The 23,165-nt window shown below is 36.5% G+C and overlaps 1 protein-coding gene across 3 annotated transcripts in view; it reads left to right on the top strand.

The window, feature by feature from the left end:
- Positions 1-23,165, top strand: part of PDE1A (phosphodiesterase 1A) — a 285,493-nt gene that overhangs the window by 160,411 nt on the left and 101,917 nt on the right. For all 3 annotated transcript variants that reach the window (XM_065931885.1, XM_065931884.1, XM_065931883.1), the window contains exon 2: positions 6,307-6,420. In XM_065931885.1, the coding sequence (XP_065787957.1) occupies positions 6,307-6,420 (114 nt within the window). The remainder of the gene's footprint in view (positions 1-6,306; positions 6,421-23,165) is intronic.

The following is a 23,165-nucleotide window of genomic DNA, read 5'->3' as shown; positions in this document are numbered from 1 at the left end:
GAGGGTGTGGAGAAAAGGGAACCCTCTTACGCTGTTAGTGGGAATGCAAGCTAGTACAGCCGCTATGGAAACAGTGTGGAGATTTCTTAAAAAACTAGGAATAGAACTGCCATGTGACCCAGCAACCCCACTTCTGGGCATACACACCAAGGAAACCAGATCTGAATGAGACACGTGCACCCCAATGTTAATCGCAGCACTGTTTATAATAGCCAGGACATGGAAGCAACCTAGATGCCCATCGGCAGATGAATGGATAAGGAAGCTGTGGTACATATGCACCATGGAATATTACTCAGCTATTAAAAAGAATTCATTTGAATAAGTTCTAATGAGATGGATGAAACTGGAGCCCATTATACAAAGTGAAGTAAGCCAGAAAGATAAAGATCAATACAGTATACTAACACATATATATGGAATTTAGAAAGATGGTAATGATAACCCTATATGCAAAGCAGAAAAAGAGACACAGATGTACAGAACAGACTTTTGGACTCTGTGGGAGAAGGCGAGGGTGGGATGTTTCAAGAGAACAGCATCGAAACATATATATTATCTAGGGTGAAACAGATCACCAGCCCAGGTTGGATGCATGAGACAAGTTCTCGGGCCTGGTGCACTGGGAAGACCCAGAGGGATCGGGTAGAGAGGGAGGTGGGAGGGGGGATCGGGATGGGGAATACATGTAAATCCATGGCTGATTCATGTCAATGTATGGCAAAAACCACTACAATATTGTAAAGTAATTAGCCTCCAACTAATAAAAATAAATGGAAAAAAAAATGTTAAACTGCTCTTCAGTGGGTCTGCTGTGTGTGCGTCCTATCTCTAAGCTTTCTTCCCTGGTTTAAATAAATATTTAGTAGTAGGTGAGAATCACTACTTTTTCTTCATCAGAACAAATAGATAAAAATATATGTATATAAAATATAAGTATGTTTATCTACTTAACATATAAATATATTTACTATATAAAAATGGAGTTTACAAGTATTTTATATTTTTACAAATATATGTTTTAAATGTGTGTTTATATGGTCAAATATTTAAATATATTTAAATATGTGTATATTTACATATGTATTTACTATACATAGTTATTTAAGTATGTGATTTTAAAGAAAATCCTTGAGTTGATATAGCCTGTAGTATTTCAGAGGCGTGACAGTAACCAGGTATAAATGATTGGTTTTCCCTTTAAAGTTAATATGGTCTTATTGTTCTTTGCCTCTAAGGAGGAACAAAATTGATCTTGAAAGCATTTCGAACTATTCCAGTGTTTGTATCTCTGTACTTAAAAGGAATACTTCAAAATGTTGGGAACCATGCAGTGCCCATTTCTGTAATAAAAAGTACTCTCTTGAAGTAAAGTGATAAATAGTTAACCCAAAATGTGATTTGGAAGAAAAGGAAGAAAAATTATATATTTCTTTGCACTTAAAAATTCATTTTTCCATTCTATGTTCTCCACTTCAGTGGGATCATTTTGCTTCTTTAAACGTAGAATATACATATAGTTTAAAGGTCAATAATGTTTGCCATACAATTGTTCCCATTTTTTCAGTGATGCCAATTGTTTTGGGAGTTATTTATTCTATAAAATAGAGATATGAAGGGATTTTACAACTGTAACATTGGCCTTTGTGGGAAAAAAAGTTTCTTAAAAAGACTTTCAATTTATAAGCCTTGCTTTTTCGACTAAGGTTAGACTTTAATTTCCTAAGCATTGACCTGCAGAATAGACAAGAAAACTTCACTAAATAATGCCTTCTTGTCATCATTTTTTAATCATGTTAGAATTAGAGGCAAGCAAGACTTACTAAAAATGACATAGCAGCTTCTAGTTCTGGCAGTCCCAGTTTGTATGTCTTTGTGTACTCCTGTGTGGCCGTATTTTAATGTTAATGTTAATATCACTATAGATATTCCTTTAGCATTACCTCTTCTGCTTCTTAGTATGGTATTCTTACAACCACATCTTCTCTCTTTTGTATTTCAATTATGTAAAAAATAGGGACATTGATAGAAGTATGATTATTTTCAATTCTCTTTTAAGTTAAAATTATTAACATACACATCACTAATGCTTTACAGCATTAGAGATATCCTGGGCATTTTTATCCTAGAATTAATGAAGACATGCATAGACACATGGGACTTTTCAGTATAATATCCTTATTATGTAAGTGGTTCTTTTGCAAGATAGGGTTTTATAGCAATATCTTAGAAGCTAAGTTTAGAATATATGAAGTACTTGATTCTGAAAACTACATCATTTTACATTGCATATTTTTTCATTTGGAAAGTGGCAGTTCTATATTTGAATAAAAATACTCAAATCATTTTCTACAGCTCAGTACTCTTTGTTCAAAAGTAGAAATTGCTTTTCTTCTGTGACTGCTTGACTGGATCACAGATCTAATCAATTATTTTCAAAGATAGTTTCTATTTTCATTGCTGGCTTCTTTTAAGTGTTCTGATCCTTATAAGGTGAGGAAGTAGTCTCACCAAAAAGCTAAAAACATCAAAACCTGTTCAGTACATAATACTCAGGCTGATTTTAAAAGTCTCATGAATTATCAAAGATTAGTGCCTTTCTTTTTGAAGAAAAACCATTAACATTTTAATGCTGCTTTAGAGTGCTTCCATGTCTTTGATATTATATATTAAAAATTTAAGTATTTTAATGGAATTGGTTAAAAGTACAGATATGTAACAGAAGCATCTATTTTGCACATATCCATTTTCTATCTCAAATTACATATTTCATTTTATAATTTATAATTTGATAAGTATGAACATATGTATGTACCTATGAAACCATCCCCACAATCAAGAAAATTAACATTTCCATTACCATCAAAACTTCTTCCAGCTCCTTTGTAATCTTTCCCTTCCTCTCTTCCTTCATCTCTATTTCCTAATTCCGGGCAACCTCTGATCTGCTTCCTGTCTCAGTAAGAACAGATTGCATTTAAAAATTTTATACAAATTGGATCATACAGGATGCATATATCCTATCTCACTCACCATAGTTATTGTTCAGTCACGTCATTGTGTGTATCAACAATTTATTCATTATATTGCTAAGTAGAAATTCTTTGGATGGATATGGCCCAGTTTGTTTTCCCTTTACTTGTGGATGAACACTTGGTTTGCTTCCAGTTTGGGTCTATTACAAATAAAGCTGCTATGACCATTTATGTCCAAGTATTTGTAAGGACATACATTTATTCTTCTCTCCACCAAAGAATAGAACAGTTGAGTCATATGACAGACACATGTTTAACTTTTTGGGCAATTGTTTTCCGAATTGATTGTACTTATTTACATTCCCAGAAGTTGTGTGTGGTAGTTTAAATTGCTTCACATCTTTGCCAGTATTTGGTATGATCAGTTACTTTAATTTTAGTCATTCTAAAAAGTATTTGATTCCTTGTTGTTTTAATTTGAATTTTTCTGGTGACTACTGATTTTGAGCATCTTTTCATGTTTGCCATGAATATATCATTTTTGGTGATACGAAAAAATCATTAGCAGATTTTGTATTGGATTATTTATCTTATTATTTAGGTTTGCAAGTTCTTAACATGTTTTCTAAAAATCTTTATCAGATATATGGTGTACAAATATTTTCTCCCAGTCTGTGGTTGGAGTTCTTAATATTGGTGAAGTTCAACTCATTATTTCATTGCAGGTGTTGTATGTATGACATCTTTGGCTTAACCAAGATCACAAACATTTTCTCCTATGTTTTCTTCTACATGTATAGTTTTAGTATATACATTTAGATCTGCAATGCAGGGATGGAACAAAGTTCCTTTTACGCATGGATATTTCTAATTATCCAGTATAACTTGTTGTGAAGGTTATCCTTTTTCCTCTAAATTATCTTTGCATATTTTCCCAAAATAAATTAACTATATATTTGCGGGTCTATTTTTAACTTTATAAATCTATCGATTTATCTATTGTATTATCTTGGTGCTAATAATGCAGTGTATTGTGCCGTTTATACTGTACAGACTACTATAGCTTTAGAATGTCTTGAAGGCTTATGTCTTGAAGTAGTGTAAATTCCCCAACTTTGTTCTTTTTGTTAAATTTGACTATTCTAGCTCCTTGATTCAATGTGAATTTCAGAATCAACATGTCAATATATATAACAACAAGAGAGCCCACTGGGATATTTACTGGGGTTACATTGAATCTATAAATAAATTTTTGGAGAAATGACATGAAAACAATATAAAGTCTTTCAAGCCATAAGCATGGGTGTATCTTTCCATTTATTTAGATCTACCATTTCTCCTTTCAGTGATGTTCTATAGTTTTCAGTGTATAGGGCTTGCACATACTTTGTCAGATTTATAGCTAGGAATTTTGCATTTTCAGAACTATTGTAAATAGTATTGTTTTATATTTTAATTTCAGATTGTTCATTATTATTGTATAGCATGATATTAATTTTTGTATCTTTTTATATTGTAAACTTGTTAAAATCATTTATAACATTTTATCACTTCTAGTAACTCTTTGGTATATTTCCTCAGATTTGCTACTTAGACAATCACATTGTCTGTGAATAAAGACAGTTTTATTTCTTTCTTTCCAATATGAATACCTTTTATTCTTGCCTTGTAGCTTTGGCTAAAAGATCCAGTGCAATTATGAATATCTGTGGTAAGAGTAGAATCTTGTTCATGATTTTGGAAGGAAAACTTTCAGTCATTTAGCATTATTTATGACATTAGCTAGATTTTTTTAGACTTTTTCAGGTGAGGCAGCTCCCTCTAATCCCTAAAGTGCTAAGAATACATAAGTGGTATATTTTTAAGCTGTTTCAAAGTATGAAACTCTTTTACTTTCTACATAAAAGGAAATTTTACTAAGTACAATGTGTTTGGATTATAGAATTACAAAAATCCCCTAAAACTCTATGTGTTGCTCCATTATTATCATATTCCGTATTTTACACAAGCCTCAGAGCCAGGCTTAATTTTTCTTTTCTAAGTAACCTGTTTTAGTCATTGATATTTATTTTGTTTTGCTTTGCTGACTCTGGACAAATAAGACCTTTATCGACACATGGAATTTATTTTGCAAAGTTGTTGTTTGATAATATTTTATCATACAAAAATATGTGACACAAAAAGTAATTGTAGTTGTCTGAATAAGAAGTTTTAAGCTAGGTATGGCTCTTTTCCATGGAGAAATAAAGTTTCTTATGGATGAAGAAATGTAAAATACCACTGCTGAAATTTGTAACTTGTCTTGATACCCTAAACTGTGGTATTGGAAACCATCCAAAGTAAGTTTTCGGAGAATCTGTTATACTATCTTTAAGGCAGTGCCTAAAAGTAGATGTATTCTATTTTCTCTGAAATACCTTTTCTCAAGAAATTAAATTCTGCCTGCTGACAGGAAAATGGGTGAATTGTATTCGCAATGCTTATTTATAGTGTATAGTGACTAAAGAACATGTTTTCTTTTTCTTTTTATTAAAGGGAAGTATCTTTAGAAACCCTTGGTTTATAGCTAATGCATAGAAATTTCTACAAGTGTTAGAAAATTATTGAGATAATTTGTACTATTTCACTCCCTGAGATATCTATTTCTGCCTAAAAAATTATTTCAAAATGTAGTGACTTAAAACAACAGTATTAATTACATGACAGTTTCTGAGTCAGAGATCCAGAAATGCTTTAAAATTTCTCAAACAGTTGTGATACATGATTCTATGGGCAAAAACATGAGAAAACATTTTGTAGTTTTGCCTCAACTGAAAAATCATTGCAATAAAAACACTAAGCTTGTATACATATATTTTTTCTGATCTTAATTATATTTTCTTGAATCTTTTGCCTTTTATTTTTGTTTCTACTGCTATAAACAGTGAATAATTGATACAATAGTGGTCAAAGGAGTACCCGTTAAGTATTTCTTATTGCCAACTCTGAAGAGGCACAACAGCCATAGAATAAATTCTACTATTAGAAATAGTTTTATGAAAATAACCTATATTGTTTGAATTTTCAGAAAAACTGTGTTTGAAATATGGTACATAAACCTGCAACCTATAGCCTTAATGTTATTGAGAGGTGAATATAATTTCTGATAGTTGTTTAAGTAATAAAGATTGATCTTAATTATACCTCAAATATACCTGGACATATTGCTATTTAATAACCTGGAAAGATAAGTTGAAAGTTTAACCCAATTTGCATATTTAATATTGACTCTTTTCCTTATAATCATGATAAATCTCTTTCTTTTTCTTTTCTTGGCTACTTTTTGAAATAGACTAAGATGCTTAGTGAAGCAGTTGGAAAAAGGTGACGTTAATGTCGTCGACTTAAAGAAGAATATTGAATATGCAGCGTCTGTGTTGGAAGCAGTTTATATTGATGAAACAAGGTAAGTTTTCACCTCCTTGCCCTTTTAACTTTTTTGCTTGTCTCCTTTTTTCCCCTTTTTTCTTGACCCTGCTTTCATATCTTGGCTAAGAAACCAAAATCAAAATCTTATTAAAACTTAAAATGTTCTTCTTGATGTAGCCATATTAAGAACTATGATTCTTTCTTTTTAAAAATACACACTTTAATCTAAATGCTTGAATGATACAAAACAGTCAATCAATAAAGTAATAAGCAAATTAAAGTCTCCTCTCCCCCTGCTCTCATAGTCCTTAGGCCCAGAGTTTTAAATGTCAGAGATAGAGGTAAGCTTGCACTGATTTTCACTGATATAAGAGCTTCCCTATTATCTCAAGATTTCAGAGTTCCTTCTGAGAAAACGTGTCACATGTCCATATCATGAGAGATACCTATCAGACACTGTATAAGGACTTACTAAGTGTAGTTCCCCATGTGTATTTGATAATCATCTAAACTCCATCATCCAGCCTGATAATTATTAATACCAGAGTGGTAAGGAGATTCGGAAATGGGAATTCATTTGAAGAGGATTATTACCTTAGTCCTATGGCGCTCAATCAGGCCATTTGCTTTCAAGGTGTCATTGGGCAATTTCTGGAGACACTCTTGGTTTGGCTGATGGAAGCTAGCTACTGTTTTAACAGATAGAAGTCAGGGGTGCCACTAAACATCATAATATGCACAGGAAAATCCCCCACAAAAAAGAATTATCTAGCCCCAGATGTTAATACCATAGAGGTTAAGAAATCTTGGCCTAAAGGAGAACTGTTGAGGGATCCTGTTGAAAGAGAATGTACTTCCAGATATTGGTACAGAAAAGGTACTGAGTTTTTCAAAGTCAAGAGGCAGGTGGAGGAGAGGTCTTTTGAAGGCGTTGTCCAACAGATACGGATTTCAGAGGGTAAAAAACAGACTTTGTGGGCTGATTGTTGATATAGAAGACAGAGTTGGAATCAAAAATTCAGCATAAATATCAAAGAACAAGGTACCCAGTTGGTGGAGGGTGTTGTCTCTGAAGGTAGCACGGAAACTCCTCAGGAGAGAAAAAGTAATCAGCATTTGGGTATTTGTCATGCAGATGACAGCAAACCCACCAGTCTTGTAAGACCCTTTGACCCCTGTCTACCCCACCACATTGCTGAACAAGAAGAAGCCGCAGAGTGAGTGGGACAGGGGACCAAACACGGAGGCTGAGTCCATCACACGTGTCTCCTCTGCAGGTGTCTCTGCCTTGTCGGCCTGAGTGTGGGGCAGGTGAGAAGTGTTAAATCAGATGTGAGATTGAGGTGCACTGGACTTACACACACACACACACACACACACACACACACACTAATGTTATTTAGTAGGTAATAAATTCACAAATCAAAAATCAAAACAATATAAAATGGTACCTTATGAAAGTCTTTACCCACCTGTTTGCTAGTCTACTCAAGTTCCCTAACTCATAAATTTCTCATGAATATTTTCAGTGATTTTTTACAAATTTTTATTTCATATTTTCCCTCTGGCTCTCATAGAAGATAACATACTATTCATAACTTTCATTTTGATTTTTCCGCTCAACAAGAAAACTTGATCTTCCCATATCATATACCAACATTTAAATTTTAGGCCATAAGAATTTTTACTGGTAACTGATAAAAAAGGGTGTGGTGAAGACCAGGCTGCACAGTGATTCTTTTTCTCTAGAACAGAACTCCTCTGTTAAAGCACAGTGTGAAGTCATAAATTAAGAGAAAAAAATGATAGGCACACTTTTAGAATGATTTTTAGTTAACTTTCACTGAATGTACATAAATGTATATGATTCTTATACATGAACAGAGATTCAATGTGTAAATTTTTTTAAAAATCAAATATTTTTCCTATAATTTCCTTGCCTTCATTTTTGTGTGTGCTTTTTCTTGTTTACAAGTTGACTGAACTTACTTTAAAATTTCTTCAATCTTTCCTGGACATTTCATTTTTTAAACTTATTTATGAAACTTATGAAATTTTGCCTTTAATAATTATTTGGAAATTTACACTATCCATCTTGTAATGACATAATACTATCCATTTTGACAAAATATTATGTGCTTTATTTATTAATTTTTCCTTTATATTTCCTTTCCTAGAAAATTATGATTTCATAGATATTTTTAACTTAGTTCCCCAGGATCCTTAATTCATTTAAACATATGTTATATTTCAAAGTATAGTTCCTTTTCATTTGAAACTTGCTCTTTTGTGGGAAGAAAAAAATGCTTCACTGCTTCAGGATACAAATGTGGTGTTTTTTTCATCTTTACAATATAACAAAGCATCCCAGCTCTTAACAACACATTATTTCCAAATGCTTACTCAAATGACACAAAACTTCTCACTCTTTTATTTTATGCCTCAATAGCATCATGAAATTTAAATTAGATTAATAATAACATCCCACGTATGTACCATCTTCCAAGAGTTCTTAGTTTCATTAACTTATAGTAATCTCAACACAGTCCTCTGTAGTTGGCAGGGTGATCATTACTTTCTGTATTTTACTAGTGAAAGAACCAAAGCTTCTTGAAGTAAACTGGTTTGCCAAAGGCCACAAACCTAGACTTTGGCAAAATTGGGACTAGTAAGTAACATATGACATCTTTCTTAGTGCTCATCCCTCTATAACTGGCAGAGTATTGTTATCAAGCATGGTTCAATGAACCCTGAAAGATTTAGATGACAATGTGTAAAATATTCTGACAGATTGTAAAATCTAGAAAAATAGTACCTAGCATTTATTACTAATAGCCTATTATTATAGCTATATGACAAGAACTCTTCTAAGCACTTTAATGTACTATTTCATTTAACAATCATAAGAATTCTAATGAGATTAAAACTTATATTATTACCATTTTACATATGAGCAAAGAGAGTCACAGGAAAGTTAAATGGCTTATGCAAGATAACACAGAGGGTAATTTAAAGAGTAGAGTTAGGTCTTGGTGCCTGACTCTACAGGCTGGGTTTAAGCACAATTCTCATCTGCATCCTTTTATTCACATCTGACAAAAAGGTGATTTTAGAGACTTCCTGGAGTTTTGATGAAAGCTCACATAATATAAGGATTGTCAGGCCCATTGGTTGGTTGACTATGGTTACATCTTTTCTCAACTCTGCCTTCAACATAATTTGCTTGAAAGAGTATTTATGGAATGCAAAAGTAGGAAGTCAAGAAAAACCTGGAGTAACAGGAAAATTTGGCTTTGGAGTACGGAATGAAGCAAAGGCCAATAGAGTTTTGCCAAGGGTACACACTGGTCATAGCAAACACCCTCTTCCAACAACACAAGAGAAGACTCTACACATGGACATCATCAGATGGTCAGCACTGAAATCAGATTATTTATATTCTTTGCAGCCAAAGATGGAGAAGCTCTATTCAGTCAGCAAAATAAGACCAGGAGCTGACTGTGACTCAGATCATGAACTCCTTATTGCCAAATTCAGACTTAAACTGAAGAAAGTAGGGATAACCACTAGACCATTCAAGTATGACCTAAATCAAATCCTTTATGACTATACAGTGGAAGTGAGAAGTAGATTTAAGGGACTAGATCTGATAGACAGAGTGCCTGATGAACTATGGGCGGAGGTTCGTGACATTGTACAGGAGACAGGAATCAAGACCATCCCCATGAAAAAGAAATGCAAAAAGGCAAAATGGTTGTCTGAGGAGGCCTTACAAATAGCTGTGAAAAGAAGAACGTAAAAGGCAAACAAGAAAAGGAAAGATATTCCCATTTGAATGCAGATTTCCAAAGAATAGCAAGGAGAGATAAGAAAGCCTTCCTCAGTGAACAATGCAAAGAAATAGAAGAAAACAACAGAATGGGAAAGACTAGAGATCTCTTCAAGAAAATTAGAGATACCAAGGGAACATTTCATGCAAAGATGGGCTCGACAAAGGACAGAAATTGTATGGACCTAAGAGAAGCAGAAGATATTAAGAAGAGGCGGCAAGAATACACAGAAGAACAGTACAAAAAAGATCTTCATGACCCAGATAATCACGATGGTGTGATCACTCACCTAGAGCCAGACATCCTGGAATGTGAAGTCAGGTGGGCCTTAGAAAGCATCACTACAATCAAAGCTAGTGGAGGTGATGGAATTCCAATTGAGCTATTTCAAATCCTAAAAGATGATGCTGTGAAAGTGCTGCACTCAATAAGCCAGCAAATTTGGAAAACTCAGCAGTGGTCACAGAACTGGAAAATGTCCGTTTTCATTCCAATTCCAAAGAAAGGCAATCCCAAAGAATGCTCAAATTACCACACAATTGCACTCATCTCACACGCTAGTAAAGTAATGCTCAAAATTCTCCAAGCCAGGCTTCAGCAATACATGAACTGTGAACTTCCAGGTGTTCAAGCTGGTTTTAGAAAAGGCAGAGGAACCAGAGATCAAATTGCCAATATCCGCTGGATCATCGAAAAAGCAAGAGAGTTCCAGAAAAACATCTATTTCTGCTTTATCGACTATGCCAAAGCCTTTGACTGTGTAGACCACAATAAACTGTGGAAAATTCTGAAAGAAATGGGCATACCAGACCACCTGACCCACCTCTTGAGAAACCTGTATACAGGTCAGGAAGCACCAGTTAGAACTGGACATGGGCCAACAGACTCGTTCCAAATAGGAAAAGGAGTACGTCAAGGCTGTATATTGTCACCTTGCTTATTTAACTTATATGCAGAGTACATCATGAGAAATGCTGGGTTGGAAGAAGCACAAGCTGGAATCAAGATTGCCAGGAGAAATATCAATACCTCAGATATGCAGATAACACCACCCTTATGGTAGAAAGTGAAAGGGAACTAAAAAACCCCTTGTTGAAAGTGAATGAGGAGAGTGAAAATGTTGGCTAAAACTCAACATTCAGAAAACAAAGATCATGGAAACTGGTCCCATCACTTCATGGGAAATAGTTGGGGAAACAGTGGATACAGTGTCAGATAATTTTTTGAGCTCCAAAATCACTGAAGATGGTGTTTGCAGCCATGAAATTAAAAGACGCTTACTCCTTGGAAGGAAAGTTATGACCAACCTAGACAGCATATTAAAAAGCAGAGACATTACTTTGCCAACAAAGGTCCATCTAGTCAAGGCTACGGTTTTTCCAGTGGTCATGTATGGATGTGGGAGTTGGACTGTGAAGAAAGCTGAGCACCGAAAAATTGATGCTTTTGAACTGTGGTGTTGGAGAAGACTCTTGAGAGCCTTGGATTGCAAGGAGATCCAACGAGTCCATCCTAAAGGAGATCAGTCCTGGGTGTTCATTGGAAGGCCTGATGCTGAAGCTGAAACTCCCAGTACTTTGGCCACCTCATGCGAAGAGTTGACTCATTGGCAGAGACCCTGATGCTTTGAGGGATTGGGAGCAGGAGGAGAAGGGGACAGCAGAGGATGAAATGCTGGATGGCATCACTGACTTGTTGGACATGAGTTTGAGTAATCTCCAGGAGTTAGTGATGGACAGGGAAGCCTGGCATGCTGCAATTCATGGGGTTGCAAAGAGTCAGACACGACTGAGCGACTGAACTGAACTGAACTGAAGAGTATTTATACTATAAAAATTGGCATATGATACAAATTAGGATTTTTTTTTCTGGTGAATATGTGTTTAACTATTTGTTATCATGCTACTGCTTAGACCCAACATTACTTTGTAGATATCTTCTAAAACTAGTTTGATGATTAAAATATTAGCTCAAGAAATTTTAGAGGAAAAATACTTGAAATGGTTTGATTTCCTATAGACTTAGTAAGACACAGGGCTTCCCTGATAGCTCAGTTGGTAAAGAATCCGCCTGCTCTGCAGGATACCCTGGTTTGATTCCTGGTTGGGAAGATGACCTGGAGAAAGGATAGGCTAACCAATCCAGCATTTTGGGGCTTCCCTTGTGGCTCAGCTGGTAAAGAATCCACCTGCAATGTTGGAGACCTGGGTTCAATCCCTGGGTTGGGAAGTTCTGCTGGAGAAGGTAATGACTACCCACTCCAGTATTCTTCCATGGAGAATTCCAGGTGCTGTATAGTCCATGGGGTCTCAAAGAGTCAGACACAACTAACTTTCTCACTTAGTAAGACACAGCATCAAAGTAAGATACTTTTTGTTGCCATGTGCATATAATTTTTAAAACTGCATTTGCCTCAGGGATATTAATAAAACAGAGATAATTGAGTAAGCATTTAGTTTCTTTTAAACAAAAAATACTGATGACTTCTGAGGTTTTTTTATTAGAAAATTCTCTTTCTAGAAAAAAATGTTTCAGTAAGCATTCAAGAGAGGCATTTGGAGGGGGCTGGACTTCAAAAAAAGATTAAAACATGATAAAGCAGGATAGAATAGAAATTGCGAATTGGTTTAATTCTCCTCTATACACACACACACACACACACACACACACATATATACATGCATACCTTTTCCCACTAAGCTTTAACAACTGCAGGATTTCAATTAAGATAAATCAAAGCACAAAATCTCTCTTGACATATGAATAGAAAAAATAAAAAACAATTTCTTATAGAATTAGAATTCTGACTTTCAGGAATTATAGCACAACTCCCTAAAGAATATGACTGTTGGTTTTTTCACAAACACTTTCAAATGCAAATACCAGCATTTTATGAGTCCTGCTTTCAGATGTATCACTAGACGCTTTTGTTTTTCAAAGCCACACAGATAAAATCGAGAAATATGTGACCTACAAAAAGCTTCTGTTTGATTGTCCTTATTTAGATTTGGATATTGCCAGGAAAAGTAGCATCTTTGACCTCATAAATTGCTATTCATGAAGGTAGGCAGCTGGCTGGGAGATACACTTTAAATGATGGAAATTATGCTTATTAATATTGCCTTGCAATATTAATTTGAGGAGGGCATGGCAACCTACTCCCGTATTCTTGCCTGGAGAATCCCGTGGACAGAGGAGGCTGGCAGGTTACAGTCCATGGTTGCAAAGAGTCGGGCATGACTGAAGTGACTTAGCACACACACACAACACAATTTATAACTTTATTTTCTTGATATGAATTAATCTAAGTCTTACAGTTACCACTGTTTGATTACAGACTCCAAATTCAGAAAGAGTGGGTTGTTCAAAGTTGGAATGCTCCACTCAATACTCTCTTCTTAAGAGTTAAGCAAATGACTTAACTTCTCTATTTCCTAGCTTTATCTTTGTAGATTAACAATAATGACAGTGCTAATTGCACAGTTTTGCCTTGAGGATTAAGTGTAACACCATATCTGACAGAATAAAAGTTAAATTATAGAGTAAATTTTAAATTGGGACTTCCCTGTACCTGACACAGTAAACAATCTGCCTGTAAGGCAGGAGATCCGGGTTTGATCCCTGGGTTGGGAAGATCCTCTGGAGAAGGGAATGGCAATCCACTCCAGTATTCTTGCCTGGAGAATCCCATGGACAGAGGAACCTGGCGGGCTACAGTCCATGAGGTCGCAAAGAGTCTGACACACCTGAGTGACTTACACTACTAAAAGTTAAATAATAACAACTTTTTGTTGTACTAATAAATACAGAGACTTCTGGGTACATAACACAGTAAGATATATAATTTATTTTTAAGAATCAAATAATTTATTGAGAGCAATTTTTGATCCTGAGAAATGAAGTTAGGTGGGCTTAAGTTACCAGGGAAAGAGAACAGAGTGCAAACTGATGGAAACAGACCTTAATAGGATACCCATCTTGATTTCTAAAAAGATCTTTACTTGACTCATCTAAATGTCCTTAATTTTGAGAGATTGTCTGAGTGAGACTGCATGGTTATCAATCAGTAATTCAAGAAGTTAGTCTGCTAGAAATTGACTGAAATCCAGGGCACCTTGAAGTCTAAGTCCCTTGAAATCATCATGTACTGGAATTTACTAAGGAATGTTCACTCATAACACAAATATCTATTGAGTATGTGAAGTGAATACCAGACACATCGCTCATCAGAATCCAGAGTACAACTGTATGGATAGCTGGTCATTAGAAATGAGTCAAGAACTGGGAAGATAAATAGAGGAACGAGGACTAATATGGTGAACATGAAACAGGGAGGTTTGGAGTGAGAGAAAAACCCAAGCACACTGAAAGATTACAAGAGGAAACATGTTTAGCAGCGGTAAATCAGAACAAGAACATGGATATAAAATGGGATAGAAAGTGTAGAGTTAAGATTCCAAACCAGGCATGGTTGGAATTACTTAATATTAATAAATCTAGCTCCCCAGCAAAACTCCCTGTGCCTGTTCTCAAAGAAATGTCTTCTAACAAAAGGAATTAAGGTTAAATAAAAGGGAGTCTGGAATGTGCTAGATATATGGACACGAGAGCTCAGAAATATGGTTCCAGTTAGAGATGTGAATTTAGGGATTATAATCCAGGAGTCTCACGTTGGTTTTTTTTTTTTTTTTTTAATAATCAGAATTCCAATGGTAATTCAATATGTGATGTGGGAACACACCATTTAAAGTTAGGAATGGAGCAACTTCAGAGGATACTCAGGAAGTACAGACATAGAAGAAAGCATATCTGGAGAGTCTGGAGTAGCAAAGCCAGGGTTGCTAAAAAGGGTAAATCAGTATGCCACAGAAGAACTGCTGAATGCTGTTAGGAGAGTCCTGATGCCTCTGAAATGGAGTTTCACAAAGAGAAAAGGCCACCAGTCAGATTACGGTAATATGAGGAATGGAAGTGGAATGTCTCTAGAAGAAAAAAGTGTAGATTATTTTTCAAGAATTTCCTAGCCCGTAGGAAAAAGCAGTGATTTAACAGTCTATTTAATAGGAATGAATTTTTTTCATGCTTTTTTTTTAGAACAGAAACCTTCCATGAACCTTAAGATAAAAAAGAGATTCAGATTAAAGAGAAAGAGTAACTATGGAAAGATTAGGTCAAGAAGTTATTCTTTATAAGTTAGTGTAGCCACAGTGAAAAACAGTATGGAGATTCCTCAGAAAACCAAAAATAGAATTACTATATGATCCAGGAACCCCACCCTGGGCATATATCCAGATCAAACTATAATTCAAAAAGATTTAGGTACCCTTATGTTAGCAGATATAAGTGTTTATATACAGAACGCATGAAACAAGGTCCTACTGCATAGCATGGAGAACTATATACATTATCCTATGATAAACTATGATGAAAAATAATATTTTAAAAGTGTGCTGTTGTTGTTTAGTCGATAAGTCATGTCCAACTCTTCTGCGACCCCATGGACTCTTGCCCACCAGTCTCCTCTGTCCATAGCATTTCCCAAGCAAGAATACTGCAGTGGTTTGCCATGCCCTTCTCTAGGGGATTTTCCTGACCCAAGGATCAAACCCGTGTCTCCTGCATTGGCAGGCAGATTCTTTACCGCTGAATCACCAAGGAAGCCTACAGAAAAATGTACTGAGTCACTGCTGTATTTGCTGTTGTTGTTCAGTTGCTCAGTTGTGTCCGACTCTTTGCAGCTCCATGGACTGCAGCACGCTAGTCTTCCCTGTCCTTCACCATCTCCCTGTCCTTTACCATCTCCTGGAGCTTTCTCAAACGCATGTCCATTGAGTCAGTGTATATTAGTCATTAACACAACATTGTAAATCAACTGTACTTCAGTAAAAAAGTAGTCTTAAGTTATCTTGGGAAGGGGACAAATAGCCAGGCATAGGTGGAAAATGAAGGTGAAGATGGAGCTAACTATAGCACATATCTAAGGATCTTCAAATAAGCAAAACATGCATAGCACAATACAATAAAAAAGGTCAGTAAGCATTGGTTTTAAACTCAGTTGCTCAGCAAGAGTAACAGTGTGACAATAATTTTGACAAAAATTATAGCCCATGGACTCTAAAACTCAGAGATCAACATGATGTAGAGAGCAAACCCTGAGTGATTAATTACGACAACCTACACGTCATGATGGCACTGACTCTTGTGTAATCCTTAGACACTTAGAGCCAGGGTAGGGAAGATGGAGAAGAGAAAAGAGCTGGACTAATGGGCACCTTTCATTAACATTTCAATTACAGGTAATAGAAAAACCAACAAAATCACCTTAAACAAAGTCTCATTGCCAACACTGATGACCAGTGCTGACTGTAAGCATTGGTAAATCAGGACAAAATGATATCAAAAATCTTCCTGTTTTGATTACTCTGGAATGACCTCTCTCTGAGGCTTTGAGGGTAGCAAAACAAGACAGACGTGGTATTTCCAAGCGATACCTCCTCCCACCTTCAAATCCAGCAGGAATAAAAGAGGCTTTCTTTTCCAGCAGACACAACTTTTCTGTTTCATTGGCTCTAGCTAGGTCATTCGCTTATCCCTTACACAATTGTATCCAGAGAAACTGACTATACAGGTTCACTGATAAAGCATCTTATGAGGCAGTTCAAAGGTGAATTTTATTTCAATCACATGCCTAGAACTGAGAATGGAAGAGAGTGCTTTCCTAGACAGCAATAGCCACAGTAGCAGCAACAATGCTCTCTCTAGAGTGAAAACCGAATGTTATTACTACATGCAGGTGGAGCTGGAGCAGAGTCTGTATGGGATACTGAGCAACTCATCCTACATTTGCTCCTGTGACGAACCTTTGGGCAAGAGATTTTTTTTTTTTTTTTTCTCTAGTCAGTGATTTTCTTACACAGAGATGAAGTCACCAGTCCCTTTCTGATCTCAAATTCTGTGGTTTTATCAGTGGTCTCAAAGTCCCCTGAAAAGACCTGCTTATGCCTACGGTCACCAGGAGGGTGACCGAGCCTACTGTTTATCAGATGCCTAGTGGGGGAGCATTTATAAATTTGAACTCTTGTGCTTCTTAGAGTTGTTTCCATTTGGAGGTGTCCCTAAGGAAATCAGTTTGAAGGGTATGTGCTAAGGCATTGCTGGAGTTCAGTGAACCATTAAAAAGCAAATTATGGTTTTTATGAATTCCATTTTTATGGTGTGAGCTGTGGGGAGGGGTGGCTGTTTGGAGTGCTGTGTTTGTAGGCTGTTCTCACCCTGGAGATGGAGTGTGAAAACCAGGCTTAGAAAAAGTTGCAGTAACTTTTGGTTGATTTTCATGTTTTTTGCCATCTGTGATGTGTTACTTTCTGCAAAATTTCAAAAACAGCCTTACTAGTGAAAGGGGGGAAAAGAAATCTGACCAGATCTTTTGAGAGATGGCTGACATAAAAAGCTCCACGTATTAAGTACGATCTTACTATTGTGATATTTTGGGTCAATAAAATATAAATGAATATTTCCTGAATTTGAAAAAGGTAAACTTTTTAATGTTATTCTTTTCTAATGATGATATTAATGACAAGATTATTTGATAGATAATTATATCCAAGGCAATACATTATGCAATTTGCATATATGATTCTATGTCTCAAAAATTCTGTAATACATATATTATTTTCACTATTAAGTTAAAAATGTGAGACATAAAAAGGTAATTAAACTGCTGAGAATCATGTAAGTATTATGTGTCAGAGACAAGTTCAAACTGAGATGGAGATTACCAACATCTATTCTTTTCTTCCTTGGTAATAGAACCCTTTTTTCTTTTTTCAATTATTCACTCTTCTCTGGAAAGCCGGTGATTCATGGGAGACCAATCTTAGCCCCAGGCTTAGGATGGGTATATCCTAATTGATCCAAATCAGAAATTAGTCCTCAACTCCCTAACCAGCAAGTTTGGACATGGACATGTGATATAATTCTGGCCAATGAGACAAATGGGGGGGGGGGTGGTGTTCATCAAAAGATTTCCTCCCCATGGAAAAGGAGTCCTTTGCTTCTGGGTATTATATCTGGGTATAATGCTTGAAAATGATACAACCATCTGGCTGCAAGCTTAGAGCTAAACCTAACACTAAAGTTGGCAGCACAGAAAGATGGCGAAAACCCGAGTCCTTGATGATACTGTTGACTACTGATTTTTTTAAAAATCCCTACTGGAGTCTCCCTGTCTTCAACTTTCCTGTTAAGGAAAATAATAAATCTAATTATTTAAGCCACTTTGGGTTAGGTTGGATGTCACTTGCTACTGAGAGCATCCTTATAGCCTTAAAGATCTTCCTTGCTTCAAAGCTCATGTTCTTAATCTTCAAACCTTGTAGATAGCCACCTTATCCTAATAATAAGTCCTAATACAAATGTGTTATCTAAGATATCTAAGATAACTATTTAGAATATATTTTCCCATGAAACAAGGCAAGAGGTTGATTGAGTTTCCAAGGTAAATCATGAAATATATTGACCCCATGATACAGTTAAATAGCACAGATGGTTCTTGGGCAAGTACCAGGTACTGAATGTCAGAGACTTGTTTTTTCTTATTAAAATAAAAAGGTGCAAAAAATAAATTAAAAAAAATAAAAAGGTGCAGTAAGGGGGTGGGCAGGGCATCTAGCATCCTTCTGCTCCAGGATCCTAGAAATATATTGGGATGTACTATATCCCCACTCAATGTTTGACTTGGTTTGGAGAATTTCAGGTTGGACTCAAGTGTCCTTTCTCAAGATCTCTTCTGTCTTCCTAATTAATGTAGGGCTTCTTTGGATGATAATAGGAATGGAAACTCTGCTCTGAGTCATCACATATTCTTCCATCATCTTTGGGCCTTTGCTCCTTCTCTAGGACCTAGATTTTGAAGCTTAAATCCAGGAACAGGAGTCTTTCATCCCCAGGTTATTCTGTGTCATACATAAAGAGTCAGTTAATGAAGACATGGCTAAATATATGGCCAGGGTAACAGAGAAATTTTAATCGTGAGATTATCTTTTCACACATGGAGTAAGACATGACTGAAAATGATTTTATTCCTCACCTAACTACTGTAAGTATCTCAATATTCTATAGCCTCTAAGACAAAGACTCTCTGCCTATGTTTTTATACATTTATTCACTTACTCAACAACTATTTATGAAGGACACTATATGCATTGATAATTATTTTGCTATTCTGTTTGGCTTTTGTTAACTCCTTCTTGTCATTGTCCTTAGTCTTTCAGCTTCATAGGTTTAGAAAGAAGTATATTCCTCCTCTTCCTTCACACCCCCGTCCTTCAGATATACCCCAGCTCTTCTTAGTATCCATTCTCTGCTCCCTGAGGATTTGGCGCCTCTGTACAGCATGGTGACTATAGTTAATACTGCAGTGCGTTTTAAGAGTTGCTAAGAGAATAGACCCTAAAAATTGAGAAATTGACTCTTCTATTTTTCAGTTAAGTAACATACAGATTATTCTTGTTCATAAAATGAGTTTAAAGATTTATTAATTAAGATACTTTTACTGAGATTCTTCTGCTAGTTCCTTCCTATTTTGTTCACTCACTTCTCTCATAGTGAAATAATGGGCATATGAAATAAGCAGTACTGCTAAATCCACGTTGCAGAAAAAGATTAAACCTTACTTCCTTGGCCATGATCTTCCACTGATTGGCACACCATGAATGGGTGAGAACAGTTCTCAAAGTATTCATCAGAATCACCTGGAGGGCTTGTTAAATCAACAAGTCTGGAGTAGAGCCCTTGAAGTTCCAGGTTTAACAAGTTCCCAGTTGCTGCCGGTTCTGCCAGTCCAGAGACCACACTTATAGAGAATGTCAAATTAGGCTACAGTAGGAAAAATATACTGCCTGGAGAATTCCAGGGACAGAGGAACCTGGTGGGCTGCCATCTATGGGGTCGCACAGAGTCGGACATAACTGAAGCGACTTAGCAGCAGCAGCAGCAGCAGGAAAGATATACAGAGACTATTGGGCTTCTCATGTGGCTTCAGAGGTAAAAAATCCACCTGTCAATGGAGGAGACTCAGAAGACATGGGTTCGACCCCTCGGTCAAGAACATCTCCTGGAGGAGGAAATGGCAACCCACTCCAGTATTCTTACCTGAAAAATTCCACAGACAGAGGAACCTGGTAGCTACAGTCCATATGTTCACAAAGAGTTGGACACAACTGAATAGACATGCAGACACAGAGAATGTTAGAAATCAAATGGCTAGAATTTTGAGGCCTTATCAAAGGAATGTGGCCCAAATATTGCCCCAAGTTGTATATGAAGCCTGGGGGCTAAAATGCCTCCCCCAACCAGAAAATGTCATCTTGCACTAGGAGCAGTAGGCAAGGGCGCTGAATTGGAGGTAAGTAGTGCCTTGAGCAACAGCCTGTCCTTGGGTCTATAGTGTCATCACCTCTCCCAGATCTGGCAAACTGTGGCCTTAGGCTTCATCTCTGGGCCACAATCTCAAATTTTTTCTTCAGCCTGCAACTTGGAGAGCCATGGAAGGACACTTACTTAAATTGACCTTGGAATACCCTCCTCTCTGTCTTATTACCTTGATTAGAAGAGGCAGCATATCATTCTCTGAAAAGTGGGACAGGAAGATCAATACTAGGTAGATATTTTAGAATTGTCATAAAATGTAAGATAAAATGTACCATTTTCAGTGTACAATTCAGCAGAATTAAGTACATTTACAATGTTGTGCAACCATTGCCACTATCCATTTCCAAAACCTTTTCATGATCCCAAACAGAAATTCTATACCATTAAACAATAACTCCCAGTCCCCCTCTCCCCTCAGCCCCTGGTGACCTCTATTCTACTTTCTATCTCTATTAATTTGCCTATTCTACTCTTTAAAATTTTAAAGTAGGTAAAAAATATTTTTGGCAATCCCTCCCACTCCCTCCTTACAACCCATAGAATGCATAAGTTTTTCTTTGGTTCCCACAAGTGCACTTTGACCAACTTCTTCCTTTAATGTCGGAAACACTTCCGTCACAAGATACCTTCCTTTTACTGCACGTCATAAATTGATCTGCTTAGACTAATTCATGCAGGTATATAAATGGCTGGAGGTTACTGAGGGCTTGCCTTGTGTCAGACACTATTCTAAGTGCTTTCTGTAACTATTTCATCCTCCAACCCCACCACTAGATGTACTGTTACTATCAGCTCTATTATCAGATGGTAAAGAAGCTACCTGCAATGAGGGAGACTTGAATTCGATCCCTGGGAAGATGCCCTGGAAGAAGAAAATCCACTCCATATTCTTGCCTGGAGAATTCCATGGACAGAGGTGTGTGGCAGGCTACAGTCATGGGGTCACAAAAAGTCAGACATGGCTGAGTGACTTTCAGTTCACTACTTATCACTATTATTATCTCTCTTTTATTGACAAAGAAACTGAGATTCAAAAGATGGACTGTTTTTTCCAAGACCACACAGCTAGTAGGTGATGAAGCCAGGATTTCAACTCCTGAGGCAGTTCTCTTAACTGTAGAGGATGCTTACTAATCAAAAAAATTGGTAATTAGTGGAATGTCAGGCTTTGAGGCTAGAGGAATATTTTTGAAGATATTTTGAGCCAAAAGGACTTCCTGGTAGGAAGCCAAGAGTCATCAGTGAGGCCTAGGGCAGTTTTCTGCTTTACCCATTGCCTCCATTTCCATCTCCCAACTGACTCCCTAAATACAATCTTGATCCTAACTCTCTGAGATCCTAACCCCTTCTCAGAGCCTGCCCCAACATTTCCTGGCCCTTCTTTCCTGTCCCAGGGGATGACCCTCCCGTTCCTGGAACTCTGCTTCCTTTGGTGGATGCAGACGGGGTGCAGAGCCTTGCGCCTTAGCTTGGACAGAGGCCTAGTCAGGTAGACAGAAAAAGAAAATTGCCAAAAAACCAAAACCAAGCAAATTTTAAAAAGCTGTTGAAATAAATCTGTGAGCCTGCCATTTTAAGTCTTTTGAAACAAGACAAATAATAAATAAATAAGTGTATATGGGTGGTGGCCTGGAAAAATTAATTCAAATGTATTTAGTACTCAGGAAACAGCTTCCAAACAAGTTGACAAGGCTTTTCAAATGTATTACCACATTCCATCCTGGCATTCAATTTATTACGCTTCAAAGTACCCTGAAATTCTACCATCCAGATATATTTCTCTCTGAGAAAATGATTCAACACACCAGTCATGGAAAACAAATTTAAGCTTCCTCTAATCATAATTCTAGTGAACCAAACTCCTTTAAGATTTTTTTTTTAAGATCAATTGTTTTTAAACCTGAATTTCAGCATAGAGATGGGGTAGAGAATAATGATTGCTGATATTTTTGTCTGAATTTAAAGGGAGTCTGGACACTTAGTCAACAAAAGACACATTTGAGGTAAAGAATAGCTCATCAGTTAAAAACTCAGATCCTGAAATCAGAAAGACTTGAGCTCAAAAAATGGCGTGGCTGCCTCCAGTTGTATGATTTGAGCAAATCACTTACGGTGTCTGTACCTCAATTTATGCATCAGAAAGTACAGGTACTGATAGAAATATCTTCCTTATGGTGGTGTTTTGACAATTAAATGAAGTAAAGCATGGCTCCTTGCCTGGTTCATAGTAAGTAAGCAATAAAGTTAGCTGACTTTATCATCAAATACATCCTCGGATGGTTCTGAAGTCTGAGTGAAGGCAATTACCTTGGGTTTTTTTGGTGGACCAGGGATGTGTGGAGAGGTTGCAGGCACCTCAGAACATAGACGTATGTTAACTAAAGAAATAATGCTAATAGACTGGCTTATGAGAGAACCACTTATCTCCAAAGAATAACCATACTGTAGAAATATCAACTTCTTCTAATTCTCCCAGTTATACCAGAGGGGCTCCCTTGGAAGGTGTTCACCGAATATGAGG

This window comes from Muntiacus reevesi, chromosome 3 (assembly GCF_963930625.1).
Source record: "Muntiacus reevesi chromosome 3, mMunRee1.1, whole genome shotgun sequence".
NCBI lineage: Eukaryota > Metazoa > Chordata > Mammalia > Artiodactyla > Cervidae > Muntiacus > Muntiacus reevesi.
The sequence above is the reverse complement of the archived record's forward strand: the minus strand, read 5'-3'. Positions and strand labels throughout refer to the sequence as shown.